The sequence below is a fragment of the Bemisia tabaci genome, chromosome 8 (assembly GCF_918797505.1).
Source record: "Bemisia tabaci chromosome 8, PGI_BMITA_v3".
Classification (NCBI taxonomy): Eukaryota; Metazoa; Arthropoda; class Insecta; order Hemiptera; family Aleyrodidae; genus Bemisia; species Bemisia tabaci.
This window is the reverse complement of record NC_092800.1, coordinates 37,379,676-37,399,144: the sequence shown is the minus strand read 5'-3', so window position 1 is coordinate 37,399,144 and position 19,469 is coordinate 37,379,676. Positions and strand designations below refer to the sequence as shown.

Here is a 19,469-nt window from a genome sequence, read left to right as displayed (position 1 = left end):
GTTCACCTGAAGCAAGAATGTATGGAGATTACTCATTCTGATATCCCGCCTTCAATTTTTAAGGTAAAGGTGGGCCAGAAAATATCTTTTGAGAGGCAATATGATTATATATTTGAGAATTTGTTTAGTATTTTCTATAAATGTTTCCTCACAGTAAAATATTTCAAGTCCACGTTTAAAAATTTCGATGCAAGCTCTGTTTTTCTATTTAAGTCACTTTGATTGATTTGAATGTCAATGATGAAACTGCAGAAACGCGTCGTATCTTGGTCTATTCTCATACTTTTTTTTCTACATGAAAAACTTACTATACTAAACGTCATATTTTGAAAACTTTCCTGATTTTTCTCCTCTGTGTGAAGTACATCGATGGCAAAACTGCAGAAATGCGTATCTTGGTTTGCAGCAATGCAGACTTCCTGTCTTACTTTATTTTCTACATGGAAAACTACTGAACGTCATTTTTCGGAAATTCCAGCGGTTTTTCTTCTCTCCATGAAAAATATTTAGTAAAAACTTTAAGACATGATGTTGATTCGGTCTAATTTTAAAAAATAAAACAGATTTTGAAACACTGCAACCGAGAAACGCATTTTTGCAGTTTAACCGTCAATATTCTGTTAAAATTTCAGGGCATGATATTGATTTGGTCTCTTTTTCAAAAATAAAATAGGACCGGAGATTTTTTGAAGCAACGCAAATTTACCATCGATGTGTTTTACAAAAATAATAATTCGCTTCAACATTTCCTTATGGTAACAGTTCACGTTCACACAGAAAGCGCAACAGATTTCAAGACCCCGTCAATTTAAAATAGTATGTGTATTCATAAACGTCATAAAAGTCATAAGCGTCTAAAATTTAGACCGCGTTAAGCAGAAAGGAACCAAGCCACATCAGCTTTTGCTAACTTTAACCGGGCAATTAAATTTTTACAAGAGAACGTTTTTGCGGATTATTTTGAAAATTTTAAGGAATTTGCTTCGTACTATGCAAAAAATTAACTTACATTTGTACAAAAAGCCGCAAAACCGTTTTAACGTAAAACACTGAATTGCCCATTTAAATTTGGCAATAGCTGATGTGGCTCGGTTCCCTTCTGCATAACGCGGTCCATTCACAACAAACTATTATTGAAATGCGTTTTAAAGAATTTGATTGGAAATTTGCAGGGGTAAAGGATGGAGCAACTGACCGAGTTCGTTTCGAAGTCTTTCGAGGAGGGCAAGGCGAAGGTAAAAACAAAAGCGGAGGAGGAAGATAGTGAAAAGGACAAGGAAAGCGAAAAGGAAAACAAAAAAGAAAATAAGGCAGAGGTGGCGGCGGCAGATTCGGAGAAAGAGGAAGAATGGAGTGATGTTTCCTCCAGTCGTGGATCAATCTCACCTGTCGTTATCGACTCATACGATTCGAGGTCTCCTCAGCCGATAGCCTCACCACAGGATCAAACTCCTTCGGAAGGTATGTAAATAAATACAGCATAAGATGGCAAGAAACAAAATAGGAAAAAAATGGAGAAAGGAAATTGACTAGCACACGGAATAAGTTGAAAAAGAAAAGACATTTAGAGTACCCCGAACGCTATGTGTCCCCTTTAATTTCGAGGAAATTGACCATCACACGGAATAATTTGAAGAAAAAAGGGAATGTAGAGTACCTCGAACGCAACATGCCCCCTTCAATTCCTCGTGTATGTAACACGATCGACTGCTAAGCTCGATTAGTTGCGCGTTCAGGCACTAATGGACTGGTTCAGACCTACGAAGAAAATAGGGAATGAATAGCACCTTGAGCGCAGTATTCCTCCTTCAATTGTTTGCATATTGCAATATGGTTAACTGCTGAGTTTTAATATTTTGCCGTGAAAGCAAAGAGAGCAGTAAGTGCATTTCTGTATGAGGCATGGTTATAGCACGTGCTTTTATGTATCTTGAGGTTCATCCCAGCATGCACTTACTGCTCTTTTCGCTATCAAGGCAGATTTGTAGTTTCTCTCATAGTCTAATAACCGATGCAGTTCTATGTTGTATGTCAGAAATGTATCGCTTTAGCGTTACCCTGGTAAAAATTGGCAGTAGGCTCTGTGTTCCAAAATACTATGGACCTACAGCCGGTTGTAAGATTTCCTATAGCTTCTATAGCCGGCTATACAATTTCTTATAGCCTTTTATGGCGCCTACAAACCTAACAGGGATACTTCACGCGTTGCGCAATGCGTGAAGTATCCCTGTTAGGTTTGAAGGCGCCAGTGCCTCGCCGCTCCGCTTTGTGTTAGGCTCTAATATTTAATCTGGCGGAGTCAGCGTTATTCAACTCATGATTTTGAAATGTTTGCACATCCTGTATGGATTATTCTCATTTTAATTGATGAAAAAAAATTGTATTCAAGGAAAATATAATGTAAGTTTTGTAAATATTAAGGTGGTTCCGTATCAAACTTAATGATTTCCAAAGCACACGAATTTCTACACAATTTCTTATAGCCTTTCATAATCGATGGCGAAAAAGCAACAGCCAGGCGATAAACTGCACAGTTCAGCGATAGGAACTATAGCCCGGCTGTATGATTTTCTCCGCTTTCTGCAGCCAGATATATGATTTTCTATCGCCTTCTAAAACTGGCTATAAGAATTCCTATGGTATTCTGAAACGCAGTTCCTATTGCCAATTTTTACCAGGGTATGTATCGATTTTCTTCTACCTAGAGCATGAACGGTATAATGTTATTGTTTGGGTCCAATTTAATGTGATCACAACTTTCGATGGCGATTTTTAATAACAACTTCACGTCTGAATCAGTCTGATACCTGAAGTTAATGATAGAGTCCCTTCTTTCTTCAACAAGTGGTCGAGGTAAAATTATTCGATTTTTTTTTTTTTTTTTTTTTTTTTTTTTTTTTTTTTTTGTTTGTGGTGTTCGTACCGTTTCAGCTTTCCAGTGAGGTGAAGAAACTTGCTATTGTCTCACTTAGTAACCTGGAAAGTAGATTTTATCACGGACAAGTATCCTACTCTAAAATGTCAAAAATCTATAGACAGAGGCCAAGGAGGCTATTCTTGCAGCGGAAACAATATTGAATATTATTATTCATGGGCTTGTGAAGACACTCAGTGTCTGCCATGTGAAAATGCAAACTATGTGGTACTTACTTTTTAAGATAGCCACATTTAAAAATCGGATTAAAAGGAAGAATTTTGAAAGACCATTTTTTCTTGTGTCTCAATGAACGCATTTCTCGATGAAATAATTTTTTCTGTCGCATTCTGCGATGTTTAGGTAGAATTATTTCCACCATCCACCATACTATACTCAGGGTTAGTCATATTGGCTAGTCAACTCTGTACGATTTTAGGAATTTTTACGAATGAACATTGAAGCTCGAATACCCTAGCCCTGGATGCACCAATCCCAACCAATGCACGTAGGCCTTTCATCAACATTTTCAGATCAAGAGTGCGTGTAACTGAATGGGTCTTTTCCCACCTAGGAATTTACCTAACTGAGTAGGCTATTTTGTAAGATCGCACAAGTGTCCGATAACAATTCCTCAAATTATATTCCGAAAATTCTGAAAAGCGTTACATTAATTTATGATCGACCTCTTAGTGCGATTTAACGTATATGAAAAGCCTCCCTATCGAGTAGAAATACCAATCATGATAGTACATCAATGAATACGTAATGCTCAAGGAGAGCACTTCCGGGAGAGGATCCCAGCTCATGTAGCCGACGGCGAGACTTACAGGACCGGGATTAGCGGGAATTCGGGGCGCAGACGCAAAACACGGAAGAGGACGGAAGGAAAGTGCGAAGCATATCAGGGTTTATTAGTTGATATTAGGAATTATCCGAGTACAACGGGCGCAATTAATTAATAAACTAAAGTGCTGAAAAATCACAAGGGGGCGGAGCCGCGGAGTTGTCGATAGGGGCGGAGGCGACGGTTAGCGCCCCTTAGCGCCCCTCGGGGAGGCATTAACGTTCAGACATCCCCGTACCTTAATGTAATTTAAAACTTCTTCTCAGTGCGACGGTCCACGGTCGCGCGCCCTTTAATATAATTCCATTACCTTGATGAACACCGAGTATATTAACTCCTCTCATCTTCCTACCCCTCCCAGCATCCCTCCCCCTCCGTGACGTGCTCCCGCCTCCTGCGCCCCCTCCCCCTGGCGGTAATAAATCGCGAGGAGTTTTTTTTCCTCGCGCGCTGGCTGCTGCGGCCCGGCATTAGGGATTCACGGCAGCTTACCCGAAATTTGATTTCGCCTAATATAAGGGTTTGCTTATACATGAAAAATTGGATTACGCTCTCAGACGACGGTAACCAGCAATGAGACGGCTGCCGCGCGTTGTCAAACCCTGGGAAATCGAGGTCAAATTTGAACCTCGGGAAGAGCCTTGCCGTGCTAAGGAAAAACGCCGTATGAGCCTTCGGACGTTGCCAAATTTCCTTCGATAAAACACGCGAGTTTGCCGGAAATTTTTTGGATATTTGGACTATTTCTATCAAACGGAACTGAGCGCCAATTTGAGTTCCTTTTGAGGAATTTAGAATCCCGGATAGCGCGTTCTGTCAAACGGACCTACTAAGCGTCATGAAAAAGCATTGCGAGTATAGGACGGAATGAGCCCGACGCCCGATTCCGCAGCCAATCCAAGCCCCCTCTACCTTCCTCACCCTATGGCGCTTAGGTCCGTTTGATAGAAATACGTCCATTTTTCTCCCGATTTTTCAGACGATTTTGTTCGAAATTCAATCTATAATTTCTGAAAATTTCAAGGATAAATGGATAACATTTGGCAAAAAAGCACCAGCGCGATTACTGTGTCTTCAAAATCGTGGAACTTTCTCTTTCCTTCTAAAAATACTGAAAATTTGTATGCAGTATTAAAAACACGATTATTTTTCTATCAAATCAACAAATTTTTGGTGGGAGGCCAAAATTATTTGCCATCTGGGGAATTTTTTTGGATAATATGAAGAAGCAACATTTTTACAACGCTGAATAAGCGCTGGTTCCTTTTTGCTGAATGCGGTCCAAATTAATATACACATGTAATTTCCCACAAAATTTAAACTTTTATTGGAGAAGTTTGGCAACTCTTGAATGTTCATACGGCGTTTTTACCTGAGCACGGCAGTACACTCGATCGGGAAAAGATTTGAGTTTGAGAGCGGCGTGTGATAAATCATTTCGAGTCGGCACGGGTAAAAAGAAGTATTTGACGTTCCGCGTGATGCGATCAGAGAGAAATACTCTCAAATTTTCCGACATATTTTCGGGATATTGGGAGTAAGTGATTGGGTCGGTATTATTTCCATTCACAGTTTTTTATTCCAGAAGCTGTTCTGATATTGGTCCATGACACATTAAGCGAGACTTACAAGATCCTTGTTTTAAACAACTTTTTATACCTGTACATGTTTTACATTTAGATGAATCAATGTAGTTACTACAAAAACGGTGGATGGGAGATTTAATTAGTTGTTTCAAAGTTAAAGTCCGATTTGCACCAAAATACTGCATGGACGGGTAAAATAGTCTGTAATTTGTACATGAGCGTAGGAGAGGGTAAGTAAATTAGAATTGAGACTCTAATATCACCTATGACTGTGCAGTATTTTGATGCAATTCCTTTGAAATAATGAATTGAATTTGGACATACCGACGCAATTTCTTCTTCGGCTGCTCCTGAGAATCATAGGGTAGATGATGGACATGATTTTAATAACATTAGCACAATAATGTTTTGCCGACTGATCTAAAGAACTTTGAAGTCAAAACTTTTACAAAAGTAAGTATGATCGTCATTTTCCGTATGCACAATTGCACTACCCAGGTTATCTACCTATGTTACATCGCCGGGCAGTGACACGTTATAGCCGGGCGGCCCTGGTAAAAATTGGCGATAGGAGCTGCGTTTCGAAATACCATAGGAGTTCTTAAAGCCTACTAAAGAAGGCTATTGAAAATCATATAGCTGGCTGTAGCAAATTATATAGCCGGGCTATACGAAGCTATAAAAAAGTATACAGTCGGGCTATTGTCGGCCTTCCTATCGCCGGGCTTTACGCTTTATCGCCATTGGCTAAAAAAAGGCTATAAGAAATTGTTTAGAAATTCGTGTGCTTTTGAAATCATTAAGTTTGATACGGAACTACCTTAATATTTACAAAACACACATTATATTTTCCTTTGAAACATTTTTTATTCATCAATTAAATGAGAATAATCCATACAGAGTGTGCAAACATTTCAAAATCATGAGTTGAAAAACGCTGACTCCGCGAGACTAAATATTAGAGCCTAACACAAAGCGGAGCGGCGACGCACTGGCGCCTACAAACCTAACAAGGATACTCCACGCATTGCGCAATGCGTGAAGTATCCCTGTTAGTTTTGAAGGCGCCAATGCGCGTTTCGCACTGGCTGCCCGCCCGCCTCGCCGCAGCGTGCCACGGCGTCTGAGGCAACTATTTCACACCAGATGTATTGCACAGTATCATAAGAAATTGAAAGCGCTCCAACATATTAAGAATGGCAGGCATCCTTCAAAAGTACGGAGCTTTCCTCGCAAAATAAACCAAGATACTACGGCACAAAAAGAGAGCGGTAGTCCAAAAACTAACTAAGTCCTAGTATCCGTATTTCGTAACGTTTAGCATACAATTTATCGTCTGGCTGTTGCTTAATCGCCATCGGCTGTAAAAGGCTAAAAGAAATTGTACAGCCGGCTACAGAAGCTATTGGAAATCTTACAGCCGGCTTTAGGTCTATGGTATTTTGGAACACAGATTCTACTGCCAATTTTTACCAGGGGGGAAGAATCCGAGACGTTAGGATTCCCTCATCCTTCCCATGACTTAAAATGTTTCCCTATATAAACACTTATTTTTTCGTAATTGTATGCCCCCTCCTCCCCCTAGGAGGAATTCTATCTACCCTAGACCCCCTCCTCTTTAATAATTCCTAGTAAGCGTCGCGCGATGGTCACTTAGCTTTTATAAAGTTTCGACATCAAAGTTTTTTAGGTATATTCGACAAAGATTTATCTGCGGTCTATCGTCATCACAGCTCCCCGTCTTAAGTTACATCATGAATTAATCGAATTTATTTCACGAGAACATGCGAACATATGGAAAAATGAGTACTTAAACGAGTGCAGGATCAGTTACCCCCAAAAATGTACTGCAAGTCTCTGTTCAGCATCGTAACACCGCGAATTGCAGCGACATTTTCTCCGTGACCCGGACTTACGCGGGGGCCGCGGAAATGAAAAACAAGACAAACGCCATAAACAAACGGTGCGCCGGGTTTATAATTTGGAAAACAGGAGCCGAGAGGGGGCGTGGTTTGGCACGGCAGGAAATTTGCCCCCAACGAGGTGATTAATCAACCCCGGGGGCTCGGGCGAAGTACTTTGTCTGCCGTTCGCGGTTCCGATGCAGTTTTCCATGTGAGAACACCACGGGTAGTGCATCCCCGGAACATCATGTTCTTCGTCCCTCGCCGTTAACTGCTCCAGGTTTAATCATCCCTTGCCCCGGCTGAGATGTCCCTGAAACATGGTTTTCTAGCTCAGTCTCGTCTTGCTGCCAGCGGGCTGTTTGTTGAAACTGATAGACAAAGCTAAAGACTAACAGCTGACAAGCTAACAGCTAAAGACAAATATTATAACAACCCATAGGAATATCCCTGGTTATCAGGAATAGTTTATTTAAGGTTAACAACCTAAATACTTTGTATTTCTTATGGAACAGTTCCTTATCGATTAATTGATTTTCTCCTCAAACCCATATTTAAACGGTTTCATGGAGGGGAATAAAAAAAAGATACCCTTGCGTCAGAAAAATTGTCTTGGTCACAAATACCATAGCAATATTTGGAAAATCTGGTTGGGAATTTTCGATTTTTGTCCGCATGAGAATCCGCACCACGGGCTAATTGTTGAAAGCAATAGGCGAAGCGATAGACAAAGAAGACATAAGGAGTAGGTATGGAGTGGTCCGATTGGTTGAAATGAGTGGTTCATATAAACAAGGGAGAAATGATGGAAATGATGAACTATTGGGTCTCTCATGGGTTGCAGTTAGTTAGTCTATGACCTACCTCCTTTGTCCATTTCAACCGCACACTGCCACCGATAGGATCCCTCAATATCCTTTTTGTCTTCTTAATCTATCTCTTTGTCTATCAATTTCAACAATCGGCCCGCAGTGTTTAGATGGTCTCGCCGCACCAATTTGATATGCAAGGTAACCTAGGGTAACATCAAGGGAAACTCAGCGTGTCTTGGTCTCGAGTGCACAAGAACGACGTTACAGGCAATTTCTTAATGGCGAAAACGCCTGGATGCAACTAAAAGTGCTCGACGGATGTTAAAGTTGTATATATTAAAATATGAAGGCGCACCAGCTTTTCTTGGGATCACGGCATTGATGAGCTGAAATCGAGCTGAGGAGCATCAGACTTTTTTCATACCCGAAAACATAACAAATAAAAACTCAAAAATAAACCCTGCAACAGTGAGTTTGAACTGACACTGAATGGCAAGGAAGATTGAAACATTTTATCAGTTCCTATAGCTCGAAAATTGATCACTTGAAGCACATGCGATTGTCCACGAAGCAAAAAATCTAAAAGTGAGCAAATTTTTCAGGAGAGAATTTTTTGCCAAGTTCCGTCACGAATCTGGAGTGTGAATTCTCGCCAGGGTACATTTTTAGTACATAGAGATAGTAGTGCGCGGTAGAGTTATTTTTGTGTCAGAATAGGGTATGAAGCTCAATTTCAACGGTAAACTTTGAGCTTCGAACATGTTACCTAAATCAAAACTTCGGGTTCACTTTTCTCCAAACTAAAAGTTTTGAACTTCAAAGTTCAAATCCGTGTAAATTCGATTTGATTTGAAATTTTTGGGCAATTTGTTTTTGCATCAACAAGCTCAAAAAAAATCACACAATGTGTGTTTAATCGGGCTAAAGTTTAGCAGTGCACATATGTTCATACTGCATTTCTCCTTAGCGAGGCGGATTTATGCAATGAAGCATGTGCGCTTTCATTTTTTCACAAATATCCAATATTTGTACGAACATCCGTTGAGCGAAAATAATTGCACGAGGACGCTGCCATGAAGAAAGCTGGTGCCCCCTCTTTTTCTAGCATATGCAACACGGATAGCCCCAAAGTGCGAATAGTTGTATCCAGACTTCAACGGCGCTGACCTGTGTCCAACGGTCAAGATACACAAATGAAGCCTGTACATTGGCACAGGCTTCATTCGAATGGTTGTTCTGACCCTAATTTCTACTCATCTTTTTTTAAAGTAAAAGTTCATGGCGAGGCCAGTATATAGTGACATTAAGATGCGATGTTGGATGAAAAATCGCATGATGTTTCCGGCAGTTGTAAAAGTTTGGAAAATACATTCATATTCTCGGCGGTTTGTCATAGAAGGCTAAACCAGTTCAACAAAGTTAATGATGGATATAGCTGCCCCACATTTTGAGACGCATCATATTGTTTTCATTTTTCATGAACAAATCTCAAGGATATGAACACATTTCTAGATTATTAGTGCTGTAGGTTGAGAGCAAAAAGTGCTCACTATCATGAAGATGGGCGTTTATAGAATTTCTAAAATAATTTTAATCCCTGCGATGACCGTGGGAGAGTTAGTTTATCGAGCGTGAAAAATCAAAACAGTGAGAAATCCCCTTAAAAATTCGATTAAAGCGCAGCGAAAGGTTTCTATTTGCGACGAGCCTTCGCGAAACTTCGAAAATTCAAATAAATGCGTGGACAAATGAATGGAAAAACCGCCAGCGCGCTGAACTGCATGCTCAGATGAGATCCGCTTGAAAAATAAATTAAACCAAAATGAAACATCAATAAAATGAAGAAACACAAGGGAGTCGGGGAAAAAACTGCAAGAGCAAAAAATAAAAAAAAAAAAATAATAAAAAAAAAGGAATCAGGCGCAAATACAAGCCGGAGGAAAAACTCGAGAGTAATAAAAAATTATAGTTACAAATCACACCGTTCAAAGCAGCACAAGCGGTCCGGCCCGCCGCGGGAAGAACCGCGTAATTGCAATCGGAAACAGGATGCAAATCCGCGTTTTATGAGCGGTGGGGAAGGGGTGAAACGAGGGGATGATTGAGCACCGTTGGTATTATACAGAGGGACCCAGGAGCGGGCGCAAATCTCATTAGAGTGGTTGAAATTCTAAATTGGATCGGGTAAATTTTTGCCTTTTTTTCCCTACCCCTCCCCCGATCCCTCTTCAACCCCTCCTCGCTTCCCGTTGTGGTACCGTGAAGCTTTTCCGGTTTGCGTGTGGATGTATTGTATTTGCTCGTTCATTTTTTACTGTATTTCTCGACGTTGACGCTCTGAGTTACGCTAACTTTCTACGTCAAGTTAGCAAACTTCTACCCCCTTCCCTCAAAAAGTTGACGGTGGTGTTACTCAACCAAGTCAAGGAGAGCGAAAGAAATGACAGGTTCGTTGCGTGTGATGCAGAATCGTGTGTTTTGATGGCCGAATCACATATGATGGGCTTGGAGGACAAGGCGCCTAAGTGTAGTTTTTGAAAAAAATTGAGATATTGATGATTTCAAGTAAAACTAGTCTTAATGCATATTCTGCGAAAAATTCAATGAAATTTTCGGACAGCTTCCTTGAACAATTTCTCTGTAAAAAAATAAAATGGCGATGGAAATTTTTAAACGTCGCATGGCGCTTGTGATACTTTGGCCGGGAGGTAACGATTTAAAATCGGGTTAAAATTGTGCGAATGGAAAGTGCGCACCCCGCACCGTGCTGTGCGCTCAATGCGTGAAGTATTCACGCATACTTCACGTATCCGTGAATTCACTTAAGTAATACTTCACGTCCACAATCTTGTGGGCGCTAATAAGCGTTCTACGCCAACTGACCGACTGCACACCGTTTGGCGCAATGCGAGAAGTATTCTTGCAGTCTTGTAGGCGCCAATATAGGTTCCAGGCCGACCGCACTATTCGGCGCAATGCGTGAAGTATTCCTCCAATCTTGCAGGCGCTATTATGCGTTTAACGTCTCATTTTAACGTAAAATTCGCTCTCAAGTTCAAATTTTTCAGCATCAATAAGTCAGTTTGAATTTTCTTTCCGCCATAAGGATCCATGTGATTTCGAAACTTCAAACATGTATTTCTCGAAGCAGCAAAAACTGCACTCATGCGCCTCGTCCTCAAAGCCCCTCATATATTATTATTAACTGATAGTAGGATCCACACGGGTGGGGTCGAGGGGGTCTAGGGGCTTACTCCCCCCTCTCCCCCATGAAAAGGGTTGTGATTGAATGTGGTTGCTCAAATTCCATTCCTATAATTCGAACCTATGAGTGCATCCAATGCTGTCTTGCTACGTTAAAGAGCCAAAAATCCATATTATGCCGGAAGTCCACTAGTTGCAAAATGTAATTCAGCTTCTTTCGAAGAATAGGATACATTTTGCATAAGAGTGAACCTCCCCATAAGACTTAAAGAACTAAAAAGACCACAAAATCCCGCACTCACTGCTGCCTTACGTAGCATGGCGAAATGAGCCTCTATATACAGTTGTGTTCATACCTTTATGAACACAACTGTATGTCTGTAATCAATTCCCGAACAAGATACGTAAACGTTTGCAATTGACATCGGTTAAATGGTAAACATATGAATGCCGTCTTTTGTGCAATCATAACTTTCATTTAATAAGTGTTTAGAATACTTTCTAGTGCATCGTTCAGAAGTCGATTTTCGAACTCCTCGTCGAATTAATGCAGGTTTCCCCGTAAGGCTTTGAGAAGGAATCATGACACTTTTTTTTTTTTTTTTTTTTTTTTTTTTTTAAGTAAGACCTTGTCTAGCGGCCCATTAAAACGATCAATTCTGGGGACGACGATCAGAGGAATTAACCATTAGCTCTTAAAGATAGTTCCCATTTCGCCAAATACACGAAAGCGAAGCGAAAGTAAGAAACCTGAGGAAGATGCATGTCGGTCCGTCCCCACGGATTGGCTGGCTCGTACTGCTTGTTGCCGATGCAAAAGTTGCAGGCGCACTCAAGTGCTCAACTGTTCAATTACATGTGGCACGCTTGCGATTCTGCACCCATATATTTCCTCCGTCCGCCTGGAGAATTTATGTTTTATCATAGCCGCTAACGCGAATAAATTTGCCGAGACCGAATTTATTGTTCACTCTCGAAGCCCAATCTCGCACCTTTTTTTCTCTGGCCCATCTGAAGGCGTCGGGTGTAATTCTTTCTCCGTTTACGGTCGGGGAAAATTATGTTGCGCCAAATCGAATAAAGAAAATTGAAGTGAAGGCATGGCAGACTCCGCCGCATGAGGAGCAGCTTCTTATACCGCATTTTTGTATCGGTGTATATAGTCGATATCAGTCGAAGCTAAGACTTGACACGGAAAAAGTCAATTTTTATAGAAGGAAAAATATACTCTTTACCGGATGAACAAAGTATCAGATGAAAGTTGGCAAAGCTATTTAGACAAAAACCGGAATCAGCCTGGCTGCATTCGAACTGCATTTTGCGATGAGGAACTAGAATTTATGGGGGGGGGGGACAGGCAGGCCCCCCGGCTCCTTCTTCTGCCCATGATCAACAAGCATTTATGCTCGATATTTTCTGTAAATTTTTAACATTTCGTAAGATAAATATCCCCCCAAACGTGTAAGAAAACAAAATTGAGCTATTTTATTTTTGAAAGAAACTAATAAAATATCTAGAAACCTGGAGTAGTTGTGACTCAGTATAAATTATTTTTTTCTTTCACGAGTTAACTTTTAACTGGCCTGGTTTTATGAAGGTTATAATTGATAATTCATGTGTACTTGCAGTCAAATTATACCCTCTCAGTTTGCGTGACGAATAATGTGCAAATCAATGGTGCAATATTTAAATTAATGCGAATGCTCCTTAACTAGATTACGCTTACCCAGCAAGTTGAAGAAAAATACTTGTTTTATTCAGACGCGTCAAGCCCCGCATTAATCCAAGTTTAGAAAGTAAACATTCAAATTATGACTTTTCCTCAGATTTCACGATGTAGTACGTCCCCATTGATTTTAAGTGCCAAACAAAAATAATTTGTCTTTTGATAATTTTTCTTGACGGAAAGGAGAGACAGAATCCGCCAATGAAACTATTCAATTAACCCATACTTAAATTTCTTAACCGTCATACAGATACATCACAATACCACATTATCTGAGGTTCTTCAGCAAACTTGCGTTTAGATTAAAGGGAATTTTGAAACTTGCGTTTCATGATTTTTCCAGCCAAGTGAAGTTGGTGTATATCCAGTCACCGAGACCTCTCTTTCAATATCTTACCTAAAACCTCGACAACTTTTGACTTTCCAGCCGAACTAACCGCGATTGCCACTGAACATGAGTCGAAAAAATAATTTACAAAAAATACAACCTTTAAAAATAGAAAATTGTTTTTAACTGTGAAAAAGTACCACGTTTGATTCAGCAATCAGTTTATCTGATCCTTCCTTCGTAGTCAAATCCTTCACTTGTTTGAATATTACGCTGTTCATCATATTTTATAATCATTTTGCAATATTTTTCATTGTACAGGAAATTCCAACCATGCGGTGGCTTTTCGTCGTTTTTTAGGCTTAAAAGTCAAATTTGCTGAAATTTTTGAGCTAACTGCACACGCCGAAAAAAAGTGAAGTTGGTTCTACATTCTGGATGTAAAAATGGTGTATGAGAACTTATAAAATGTTGAAATAACGCCACAGCACTTAATTTCACATCTTGGCATTGCTAAAATAACTGCTGCATAGCGGGTAGGTAATTCAGCATTTTATAAGTTCTCGTACACTTTTTTTACATCCAGAATCAGATCAACTTCACTTTTTTTTCGGCACTGGGAAAAAAACACATGGGTCTAGAGTCCAGACTCTTGAAAACATTGACAAGAAAAAATACTCTTGATTCAATCGGATTTTTGCTTGCATCAAAACGAAATCCGCTTAAGTTAAGAGGCTTGGTTCTTGATTTAAGCTAGATTCAGATTGAATCAAGAGTACTTTTTCTTGTCGATGTTTTTAAGAGTCTGGACTCTCCAATCCAATGTGTTTTTTTCCAGTGGGTGCAAGAGTTCCACCATAACCGAACGTATCACCATAAAAGACTGAATAACAAGAAAAACGTAAAGTGCACTGCTGTAGGTGAATGTGTTGTGTTACAGAGGGCAGATTAGCCGTAGCTGACCAAGTGACCACCGCTCTTTGGCGCCGGTGTTGTTCGATGCGGGGGGGGGGGGGGGGGGGGGTCAGTAATAGTGTTAACAAAGACGCTGCACGTAAGTTATAGCCGAGTCCAAGCGGTTTGGCAGCTCGTTTATCATTGGCTCGTCGCTCAATCTTTTCCCACTTACACCACGATTTCCTTCCCTTATCCCGGCAGGGTTGCCAATTCGCCGAACCTTGAAACAAGTTCGGATGTACGTGATCGTCCACGAGCAAAGGGATCCCAGCCCAAGTAGCATAGATTGCAATAAGTAGCAATTACATAGTAAAAATATTGCAATTCCACTGAGTGTTATGCATGTTGCCTAGTTCCTATTTGAAGGGGCCCCGTTTATTGAAACTCATTGCAATGCAATTGAAATAAGTTGCAATTTTTCCTTGCATTGCATATTGCCTATCTTTCTAACACATGGAGCTCATTTTGTTGATTGTTCAAAATCGGCATGAATCGACTAAATGATGTAAAAATATTGCAATTTAATGGTAAAAAAATTACAATTTTATTGAAATCAAATTGCAATCTAATTTCAATGTTTTCGTTTTACTTGGACCCAGCATTCCCAGCCCACTCACGAGTAGAATCCTTCTGTAAAGAGAGTATGGCCACTGGAGGACTCAATTCTGATTGGCTTCGGCATCTTAGGCTTTATGGAGCTATTTAATGGAAAAGAAATGCCGACGTTGCGTGCAGATGATTCAAAAAAGCAAAGAATGAGGTTTCATCTACTTGGTTTACCTCGAACTTTACTCAAATCACATAGTTGGGCACTTTCACTAAGTTTTAAAACTAATTTTGTGAATAAAAAAATAAAAATTCAACTTGAACCTCGTGGATGGAAGTAGGGAGGAGTCTATCCCCTCCCGGAAATCTACTTGGTCCCTCGCAAGAAATTTGGGAGAGTTTGCTAAGTAAGTGCGTGATATATCTGCTATCTCTGAAATTGTAATAGGATCAATTTTATCGATGAAAACAGGTCAAAATTGCTTCTACGACGACTCGATTTGTCAAATTTTTCCAGAGGAGACCCCTGCTGGACCCCTTTGAAGCTAAGGAAGTCTCCCCAAACTCCCCATTGGAGCTAGGGGCTGGGTCTTATGGATTCCTCTTGTTAGGGTGCTTCCCAGTGCCCCTTTAGCCCCCCAAATACATACCCCTGTCCCCCCTCTCACAAAAAGCTTTTAGACCCATCCATATGAAAAGGAGCCTCTATTATGATAAAGATGGTAATAGATGTAGGAATACGTCCAAGGGTTGTAAAAACCCCTTCTCGTCCACTCCCAACTAGAATCGTCTCTATTTATTTTATCCTACGATATTTTTCAAACGAAAAAAATTGATTAGAGCCAATAGTTTTCACTGCATTGAACATTAATTCCATGCATTACATTTATTTGCTCAGTCTGCATTTTCTTCCTCATTGTATGAGATACCTACAAAAAAAAATACGATTTCGTGACAAGCGGAATAGGCCCCAATTTTATGTGGAAAAGGCAACAGTGCTAAATGCTCTCTTTAACCTCTCGACTGCCCTCTTGACTCCCGTGCAGTGGAAACGCTCCGGCCGGCGCGACTCCCAACGCGGGGTTAATGATGCGGAAAGAGCCTTTGATTTTTGTTAAAAGGCGGAAATATTTATTGGTAAATTAGGAGGGATTCAACACCCGAGGCGTCTGCTAAATCACCGGCCGGGATCGCGATCATCGCTCGCCGCTCGCCAAGTGGATATCGTCCATTAGGCGACGAGCGTGCTTTGTGATTGCATAGCTACACGGCGTTTGGCTTTTTTCCTTCAGTTCTTCTCTAGCTAGACATTCGTGAGATTATTTGCAGTTTCAGAATTTTTCATTTCTATGATTACAGACGAATGCAGGTCTTCAAAATCGCCCTCAGCGATTTGCTTAAGCGATCATCAAAGGCAACTAACATTGTCTCCACCACCCGGAAGTAAATTAGGCAACAAACAAAGGAGAAGTCGCACAAATTTCACTCTGGAACAACTGAATGAACTTGAGCGACTTTTTGACGAAACGCACTATCCAGACGCTTTCATGAGAGAGGAGCTCAGCCAAAGACTCGGTCTCAGTGAAGCCAGGGTTCAAGTAAGTTTCTTGTTTGCGATCGCTAGTTATCCTTAGACTCTTCCGAAAAGTATAAGAATCGATATTTATCGCAGATCCAAGGGTCGTGGATCAATGGACTCCCCCCTGCCCCCTTCCTTTTTTGTCCATAAAACAGAGGGAAAGTGCGCTGGGGCGTGGAATGCACCGAAAAAATAATTAACTCGCATTGAACTAAATAAGTTCAATGATTTTGTTGATTTGCGCAACTTCTGAGTGAAACAGATGGAAAATTACGTCGGACTAAATTTTAAAATCCCTCCAATTTAGATATTAAATTTCCGTGTAATTTTGTACTTAAAACCAGTGAGCTTAATTGAGTCTTTATTCTCCTCTGGAAACGGAATATGGAACATCCTTAGGGCAATTTTGAAAAAAAATTCGTTTGAAACATTTTAAGTCGGTTCGTCAAGCGAACTTCCGATTCGTCAAATCGATCTTTCGATAGGTGAAATCGAATGTTCAGTCTTACCGGTTTTCTAGTAGGTTGCAAAATGACACAGCGGAGGACGGTTAGGGTCAATGAAAATAAAACGACCAATGGAAGACGCATATTGGATGAAAAAAATTGGAGAATATCGGTCATGCTATTCGAAATAAGATAATACATTAATAGATGAAAAATTAAGTATCAGTGTGTATCAAAAAAAAAAAAAATTGCCAAGTAATATTTATAGTATTAATATAAGCTAGATTTTTCAATGTAATCAAGCGATCTTGTCGAAATACTCTTTGCTATGCGGAATTTTGCTGCTTTGCGCAACTTCTAAGAGGAAAAGATGGAAAATTACGTCCAACTATATTTTTAATTCCTTCCAATTTAGATAGTTCAGAGTAATTTTGTACTGAAAAAACCAAAAAAAAAAAAAACAGATGAGCTTAATTGAGTATTTATTCCCCTCTTGAAACGGTATAAGGAAGATCCTAAGGGCAATTTTGAAAAATATTTATTTAAGGAATGTGATGATTTCGAGTTAGTAATTTAATCTCTCTTGTAAATGTGTCTCAATGAAATTTTATTCGATTTGACGCATGTGTATTTTTGCAGGTTTGGTTTCAAAACAGGAGAGCTAAATGCCGGAAGCACGAGAGCCAAATGCACAAAGGTAGGCATTTCATTTTTTATTAGATCCAAGCGCAAAAAAATACATTAAATCCACGATTAGCGAGATATGGAGTTCTGTAACCTCTCCCAACCCTAGCTACGCTACGCTTCCTCATATAACGCCCTACATTACATGATTTTTCTGAAGAAGATATTGTTCAAGTTTCCGTATTTTTATTTAAACTTTTTCGATTTATCTTGAAACTATTCGAAAGATCAAATTCTAAAATATGTAAAAATTAGATATGCTTAATATCTTGTTGCAGAGCCGTCTTTTCGCAAAAATTTGAGTGGTTCATACCCATTTTTCTCTCTTTTTCTGACCTTTCCATTCCCGTTGAAGCTATCTTCAGAGCACGAAGGTATGATTCACCCTTATCGCCCCTCCAGCATGGATAAGCCAATGATGAAAAAAAAGTATAAGGTTTTCCTCCTCTTCCTCGATAAAATTTTCCTGGTGCCCGTGGTCAATTGTTGAACGCAAATTTGACTATCTCCCTCTTTCTCCCTCTCTAAAATAAAAGTGAATTACATATAAGAGGAACAAAATGTAATTACGGCGCACAGTGAATCTAGTCAATAGGAGAGGTCGGACAAAATTTGGAAACTTTAAACGCTTATAACTCCGATTACATAAAACTTTGAGGTTCTGAAAGTCGTTCCGTTAGTTTCCTCGTGAAATTTTCTACTTTCAGCACCCATTGAAACTTAAAATTTGATAAAATAAACATCAAAATGCCGGTCGGGTTGGCCTAGTAGTCAGCGCGTCTATCTCTAGGTCAATAGGTCCCTGGTTCGAAACCCGGTGGTGACGACAAATCATGGAACTAACGAGTGGATCTGTAGAAACAGATTCCACTAGACCTTAATCCCTGAAAATTTGAAAGCCTAGAGCATGGATGTGCATTAACTCTAACCCGATGCTCATTTAGGATTGCAGAGTCTTCAAATGGATTAAAGACCTCAAATGACTTTAAAAAAAAAAAAAAAAAAAAAAAAAAAAAAAAAATTGTAGTTTTAGTCAAAATTGTATGTCCGACCTCTCTGATAGCCTCGATCCACTCACTGGAAAAAAACCACATTGGATCTGGAGTGCAGACTCATAAAAACATCGACAAGAAAAAGTACTCTTGATTCAATCAGAATCTAGCTTAATTAAAAAACCAAGCCTCTTGATTTATGCGGATTTCGTTTCGATTCAAGCAACAATCCGATTGAATCAAAAGAATTTTTTCTTGTCAATGTTTTTAAGAGTCTGGACTCTAGATCCAATGTGTTTTTTTTCCCAGTGCTGTGCGGCGCTTAAATCGACGGGAGTGGACAAAAGCATCCGAAAAAATAAAATTAACAAGGCAAATATCGACGAAAACCAACAGAGCTGAGCCGTAACTCTCCGGCCGACGAGTTACAACACCCGTGAAAAAAATCCGAATGAAGTTATACAACGTGAGATGGAGACGGAGGAGCGTCTAATCTGGGACGACTAATTGTAACGAGATTATCAAAAACCACATGAACTGCTGCTCTCGAAACTCGGAGCTCCCGGAGCTCTGATTCGAGGTCCGTTTACCCGTAACGAGATGTAAACACACGACTCGATAGGGAACGGAGAAGTGCAGGGATGAAGGGATTCGGAAGGAGCGCCCTGTTGCAAGTTTCCGGGGATAAAAATGGAAGCGAGGGTTGTTTTTATCCCATCGTTCGTCCTCTTCAAACTTCTTTCAATGCGATTAAACGCAGCTGATTGTGAAATTGATAGGCAAAGCTATAGACAAAGAAGATATAAGGAGTATAGAGCGATCCTATTGGTCCATTTTGGTGGTTCTCTTAGACTAAGGGAGAAACTGATGGACTAACCTAAGTATCTCTCGTGAGTTGCCGTTAGTTAGTCTATTATATGGAGCGATCCTATTGGTTCATTTTG

The 19,469-nt window shown here is 40.0% G+C and overlaps 1 protein-coding gene across 2 annotated transcripts in view; it reads left to right on the top strand.

Annotated features, from left to right (window-relative positions):
* The window catches only part of LOC109038785 (short stature homeobox protein 2), a 35,589-nt gene that overhangs the window by 8,542 nt on the left and 7,578 nt on the right, over positions 1-19,469 (top strand). For both annotated transcript variants that reach the window (XM_019053975.2, XM_019053974.2), the window contains 3 exons: positions 1,173-1,461; positions 16,184-16,422; positions 17,489-17,546. In XM_019053975.2, the coding sequence (XP_018909520.1) occupies positions 1,182-1,461; positions 16,184-16,422; positions 17,489-17,546 (577 nt within the window). In that variant the 5' untranslated portion in view covers positions 1,173-1,181. The remainder of the gene's footprint in view (positions 1-1,172; positions 1,462-16,183; positions 16,423-17,488; positions 17,547-19,469) is intronic.